Here is a 6,877-nt window from a genome sequence, read left to right as displayed (position 1 = left end):
GTGCCACCATGCCCGGCTATTTTTTTGTATTTTAGTAGAGATGGGGTTTCACCACGTTGACCAAGATGGTCTCCATCTCCTGACCTTGTGATCTGCCCACCTCAGCCTCCCAAAGTGCTGGGATTACAAGCATGAGCCACCGCGCCTGGCCTCTTTTTCTTTTTTTTGAGACAGGGTCTTACTCTGTTGCCTAGGCTGGAGTGCAGTGGTGTGTCACAGCTCGCTGTAGCCTTGACCTCATGGGCTCAAGTGATCCTCCTGCCTCAGCCTCCCCAGTAGCTGGGACTACAGGTGTGCGCCACCAAGCCCAGCTAATTTTTGTATTTTTTGTAGAAACAGGGTTTCTCCATGTTGCCTAAACTAGTTTCAAACTTCTGGACCCAAGTGATCCTCCCACATTGGCCTCCCGAAGTGCTGGGATTACAGGCGTGAGCCACCACCGACAGAATTCTCTGTCACATTGTGTTCCTGTTTAAGGGGGAAATGGCTCTTAGAACTACACAGTACCGGGAAGTTAAGGGCTGATTCAGGATAGTTTCTCTCGACTCAGCATGCTGTTTTGTTGTTTGATGAGTCAGATTTAAGCAGAGTTGTTGAAGCTGCCACGCATGGGGGGCACCTGAAGCCTCTGCGGTCGGTGTGCGAGGTGAGAGGGGCCGAGGTGACCGGGCCTCACCACTCCTGTGCGCCTAACCTTGGCCTCCCCTTGCAGCCTTAAGCTAAATGTTGTTCTTGATTGTCTTTTCGTTTTCTGTCCATAAATACTCTTTGCTCATTGAGAATTATTGCTACACGTACGCAGTATTACTTTGGCAGTAAGAAACAAACTTCTACCTTCTAAAGCTTGTATCTTTCCTCTTTTACTTCTGGGGAGTTCGGTTGTCATTCTGATCCCATGATCCCAAGTATGAGTTAGCATTAGATGATGCCCTCGGCCGGGCGCGGTGGCTCACACCTCTAATCCCAGCACTTTGGGAGGCCGAGGCAGGAGGATCACTGGAGCCTGGGCAACAAAACAAGACCCTATGTCTACCCCCAAAAAATTAGACAGGTACGGTGGCGCTCACCTATAGTCCTAGCTACTCAGGAGGCAGAGCAAGACTCTGTCTCTAAAAAAATAATATTTTTAATTAAAAAAATAGAAATAAGTGACAGCTTTATTTATTTCAGTTCCTTTGTTTCTTTTTAAAAATAAAATAGAGGCCGGGCGCGGTGGCTCAAGCCTGTAATCCCAGCACTTTGGGAGGCCGAGACGGGCGGATCACGAGGTCAGGAGATCGAGACCATCCTGGCTAACACGGTGAAACCCCGTCTCTACTAAAAAATACAAAAAACTAGCCGGGCGAGGTGGCGGGCACCTGTAGTCCCAGCTACTCGGGAGGCTGAGGCAGGAGAATGGCGTGAACCCGAAAGGCGGAGCTTGCAGTGAGCTGAGATCCGGCCACTGCACTCCAGTTTGGGTGACAGAGCGAGACTCCGTCTCAAAAAAATAAATAAACAAAATAAAATAAAATAAAATACGAGATGGAGTCTCCCCATGTTGCCCAGGACAGTCTCAAACTCCTGGACCTCAGTGATCCTCCCCACTCAGCCTCCCAAAGTGCTGGGATTGTAGGCGTGAGCCACCATGCCTGGCTAGCTTTGTAGTTCTTAATGAGTTTTTCAGTAGTTTTGTGCTGGTTTGGAGTTTGGAACTACAGAGAAAACCTGTAGGATTAACATGAAAGCATTTTTTTCTTCCTTTTTTTTTTTTTTTTTTTGTGACAAGGTCTCACTCTGTCATCCAGGCTGAAGTGCAGTGATCCTCCCCCCTCAGCCTCCCAGGTAGCTGGGACTACAAGTGCATGCCACAACACCCGGCTAATTTTTGTATTTTGAGTAGAGACAGGGTTTAGCCATGTTGCCCAGGCAGGTCTCGAACTCCTGGACCTCAAGCAAGCTGCCTGCCTCGGCCTCCCAAAGTGCTGGCATTACAGGCGTGAGCCCACCATGCCCAGCCTTCTTTTTTTTATTTTAACCATCCCATTACGCAGAAGAAAGAGAAGGCGTTGCATTCTGTCGCCCAGGCTGGAGTGCAGCAGTGCGATCATGGCTCACTGCAGCCTCGACCTCCTGGGCTCAAGTGATCCTCCCACCTTGGCCTCTCCCAGAAAGCATTTCGCTCTTGTGGTGAGAGGTGCCCTCCCGCTCGTGCTCGTGGTGCCCTCTGTCCCTGCAGTGAGGGCTCAGCGGCCGTGCCCATTCGTCTACACCTGAGACTGTGCATCGGGAGACCCCAGGCAGAGTCGCATCACCGTCCTGATGCTGGGAGTGGGGCCGGCCCTTGTCATTAGGTGGCTCATGGTCCAGGGATAAAGCTGCTTCCCAGAACCCCAGAGGCCGCTGGTGAGTCTGTTTCTTCGGTGCCCGTGCACCGCGTGGAAGGAGCCCAGACACACACTCTGTGTCAGCCCGAATTGCCAGAGATGGCTGGAAATGTTGATGCGTTTGATGGTGTCTCTTTTCAGCCGTGCTAAAATATGTGTCCAAAACTGGTGGCTTTTTTTTCCATTCTGTATAACACCAGGCTTGAATGCACCACTCATGCTGGGTTTAACTGACCCCTTGTGACAAGGGGTGGCCTCTGTGGGGGCAGCCAGCTCACCCTCTGCTTCTCACTGTCAGTCGGAAGTTCATCAGCGCAGGAGCATCTGAAGTCTGTTGAGTGTCATGTTACAGTTGCTTTTGTGAGCCGTCTACCCCATCTTTTAGGGAAATAGGCCTAAGCCCATGCAAGTGGGCAGGTGTCATCTTGCCTAGGTTAGTACCGTGGCTACCTGAGTTAACAGCTCTAGATATTGTCCCGAACATTTTCTTGGGAAATTTATTCAATTTTGGGTAATTCTTCCAGAGGCGTCCTGCTGTTAAGGTTGTTTAATAGGTTCTATAGAACCTTACTTTGCTATGCAATTTGAAAACGTGTTGAATGTCTCTGCACATGGGGTGCTGTGCTAGGCATGGTGAGGACATGCGGGTAAGTTGGTCAGAGGTGGTGCTACTTCATGACTGTGGGCCCTGTGGGCATGGGAGGCATGTCATGCCTCACCTTCCCCACACCAAGAACCTGGCACACGGCCTGGTGTGCTGCAGGAGCTTAGCTGGAATCTGGGTTGGTGGGATGCATGCATGCATGGAGGCAGTTGGTTGGACGGATGCTTACTTCTTCCTGTGCAGAACCATCTCCATCATCTAGGCCAGGAAGTTTCAGCTCTGATGTGGATTTCCTTTGAGAGCTGGGTGTGTGTGTGTGTGTGTGTGTATTTGCTGGGGGTGCTGTGTAAGAGACAACTTGAGTGAGTGAGAACCACATCTACACAGTTTCCCTTCCATGTTTAGACTTCGTGAAGATGTGTCAACTGTAAAATCTGCCTGGGATGCTCAGATTGCTCAACTGTCTAAGGAGATGGTCTCCAAAGACCTTCAGATTCAGACACTGCAGGAAGAAGAGGCGAAGCTCAAGACACAGGTGGCCCGGTCCCAGCAGGACATTGAAAGGTAACTGTCCCCAGGCAGTTATTTCCGTTCAGTGTCTCCTATGGGCAGGTGCTGTTGTGGGTACCAAGGATTCACAACTGAACAGATCGAGTCCCTGGCCTCACATTTTCTTGGGGGGAAAGACAGTGAACAACACAGATAGAATGTCTAGTCGCGCGGGGTGATGTGGGAAGACGCAGAAGGGGCCGCCTGCTGGAGGGAGCGCGCCCAGAGGACGGTGTTTCTCAGTCTGTAATAAGAGCCATAAAGGTGCTTCTGCTGTTTGATCCTGCACTGAGAAGCTCCTGTTGCCAGGCGTGGTGGTTCACACCTATAATCCTGGCACTTAGGGAGGCAGAAGCAGGAGGATTGCTCGAACCCAGGAGTTGGAGACCAACCTGGTTAACATAGTGAGACCCCATCTCTTCAAAAGGAAAACAAGAACAAAGAATCTCCTCATCTGTCTTGTCCGATTGTTCATGTTTTTCCTATGCATTGGGATGAACACTTACTGGAACAAAGATAACTTCTATTTCCCATACACATTCAACTTTATTACAGAATACATTTGCTAAAACTCATCCATTGTAACTCTAGACTTGATGAATTTTGATGAATGTGTATGCCGTATGATATCATTTGGCTCTATGTCCCCCCCAAATCTCATCTCAAACTGTAATCCTCATGTGTCAAGGGAGGGACCTGATGGGAGGTGATTGGATCATGGGGGCGGTTTCCCGCATGCTGTTCTTATGATACTGAGTGAGTTCTGATGGTTTAAAAGTGTTTGGTGAGCCGGGTGTGATGGCTCACACCTGTAGTCCTAGCACTTTGGGAGGCTAAAGTGGGTGGATCACGGGGTCAGGAGTTCGAGACCAGCCTGGTCAACATGGTAAAACCCCGTCTCTACTAAAAATACAAAAATTAGCCAGTCATAGTGGCTCACACCTGTAGTCCCAGATACTCCAGAGGCTGAGGTGGGAGAATCACTTGAACCCAGGAGGCGGAGGTTGTGAGCCCAGATCATGCCACTGCATTCCAGCCTGGGTAGCAGAGTGAGATTCTGTCTCAAAAAAATGAATAAACAAATAAAATATAAAATATAAATAAATAAATGTTTGGTGGGCTGGGCATGGTGGTTCACGCCTATAATCCCAGCACTTTGGGAGGCTGAGGCAGGCGGATCACCTGAGGTCAGGAGTTTGAGACCAGCCTGGCCAACATGGTGAAACCCTGTCTCTACTAAAAATACAAAACTTATCCGGGTGTGGTGTCGCGTGCCTGTAATCCCAGCTACTCGGGAGGCTGAGGCAGGAGAATCGCTTGAACCTGGGAAGCGGAGATTGCAATGAGCCAAAATCATGCCACTGCACTCCAGCCTGGGCGACAGGGCGAGACTCTGTCTCAAAAATAAATAAATAAATAAATAAATAAATAAGCGTTTAGCAGCTCCCCCCACCACACTCTGTCTTTCTCCTGCCAACATGTAAGACCTGCCTTGCTTCCCCTTCGCCTTCCACCATGGTTGTGAGCTTCCTGAGGCTTCCCCAGCCATGTGGAACTGTGAGTCAATGAAACCTCTTTTGTTTAGTAATTACCCAGTCTCAGGTAGCTCTTTATAGCAGGGTGAAAAAGGATGACTACGCTGTATGATCACCACTTCAGGCAAGCTATGGAATCTTCTGTCAACACACACTTCCCTCCTGCCCTCCGCAGTCAGGCCCCTGTCCCAGTGTGCTTTTTTTTTTGAGACAGAGTCCCGCTCTGTTGCCTAGGCTGGAGTGCAGTGGCACGATCTCAGCTCCCTGCAACCTCTGCCTTCCAAGTTCAAGCAGTTCTCCTCTCTCAGCTTCCCAAGTTGCTGGGACTACAGGCATATACCACCAGGCCCAGCTAATTCTTTTTGTATTTTTAGTAGAGACGGGGTTTCACCTTATTGGTCGAGCTGGTCTCAAACTCCTGTCCTCAGGTGATCCACTTGCCTCAGCCTCCCAAAGTGCTAGGTTCACAAGTGTGAGCGTCCGGACATTTTTTTTTTTTTTTGAGATAGAGTCTTGCTCTGTCGCCCAGGCTGGAGTGCGGTGGTACGATCTCAGCTTACTGGAAACTCCACCTCCTGGGTTCGAGCAATTCTCCTGCCTCAGCCTCCCAGAGTGCTGAGATTACAGGTGTGAGCCACTACACCTGATCCTCCTGGTAATATTCTTTTACCCACAGTCTTTTCTGTCTGATATTAACAGGGCTGCTTGAGCTTTTTCCGCTTCAGTTTCCCACCCTCTGCTTTAACTTGTGCTTCATCTTTTTTTTTTCTTGAGATGGGATCTCACTCCGTTACCCACGCTGGAGTGCAGCGGCACAATCAGGGCTCACGCTCGCTGCAGGCTCAACCTCCCAGGCTCAACTCATACTTGCACTTCAGCCTCCCAAGTAGCTGGTATTATAGGCACATGCCACTACACCCAACTAATTTTTCTATTTTTGTAGAGACAGGGTTTTACCATGTTGCCCAGGCTGGTCTCAAGCTCTTGGACTCAAGCCATCCTCCTGCCTTGGCCTCTCAGAGTGTTGGGATGACAGGCGCGAGCCGCTGTGCCTGGCTTGTGGGCGGCCTGTGTTTGAGTCTTCTTTTATCTAGTGTAACACTCTGCCTGTTCCTCAGGGGGTTTAGATAATTTAATTTAATGCTATTATTGATATATTTGTATATTAGGGCTTAAATCTCCACTTACTGTTTGCTATTCTCTTTATTTTATTTTATTTTATTTTATTTTTTTTTGAGACAAGGTCTTGCTCTGTCACCCAGGCTGGAGTGCAGTGGTGCAATCTTAGCTCACTTGCAGCCTTAACCTCCCGGGTGGGTTCAAGCAATCCTCCCACCTCAGCTTCCTGAGTAGCTGGGACTGCAGGGGTGTCCTGGTTAATTTTTTGGTATTTTTGGTAGAAACGGGGTTTCGCGCTGTTGCCCAGGCTGGTCTCGAACTCTTGGATTCAACTGATGGGCCCACCCCAGCCTCCCAAAAGTGCTGGGATTGCAGGCATGAGTCACCGTGCCCGGTCTATTTGCGTTCTATTATCCTCATCTGTTCTTTGTTTCTTTTTCTCTGCCTTTAAAAAAATCCATTGAATATATTTTAGAATTTCATTTTATTTCCAGTTTTCTTATTACATAAACCTCTTTGTCTTACGTGTTTAATGGTTGTTCTGAGATTTATAAGATATACAGTCCGTGTTTAATATTTACCACTCTATGTATAATATAAAACTCTTCAATTTCTGCTTCTGTTCAAGGAATGACCTCTGTTTCTGCTACTTCTTCCTTTTTTTTTTGAGAGATGGAGTCTTGCTCTGTTGCCCAAGCTGGAGT

General features: G+C 48.8%; 1 protein-coding gene across 1 annotated transcript in view; it reads left to right on the top strand.

Annotated features, from left to right (window-relative positions):
• CCDC57 (coiled-coil domain containing 57) overlaps positions 1-6,877 on the top strand; it is a 142,921-nt gene that overhangs the window by 40,021 nt on the left and 96,023 nt on the right. The window contains exon 8 of the mRNA XM_011926598.1: positions 3,376-3,534. Coding sequence (XP_011781988.1) covers positions 3,376-3,534 — 159 coding nt within the window. The remainder of the gene's footprint in view (positions 1-3,375; positions 3,535-6,877) is intronic.

This window comes from Colobus angolensis, unplaced genomic scaffold (genome assembly GCF_000951035.1).
Source record: "Colobus angolensis palliatus isolate OR3802 unplaced genomic scaffold, Cang.pa_1.0 Scaffold1, whole genome shotgun sequence".
Lineage (NCBI taxonomy): Eukaryota > Metazoa > Chordata > Mammalia > Primates > Cercopithecidae > Colobus > Colobus angolensis.
Note: the sequence above shows the minus strand (reverse complement) of the source record. Positions and strands in the feature narration are given on the sequence as shown.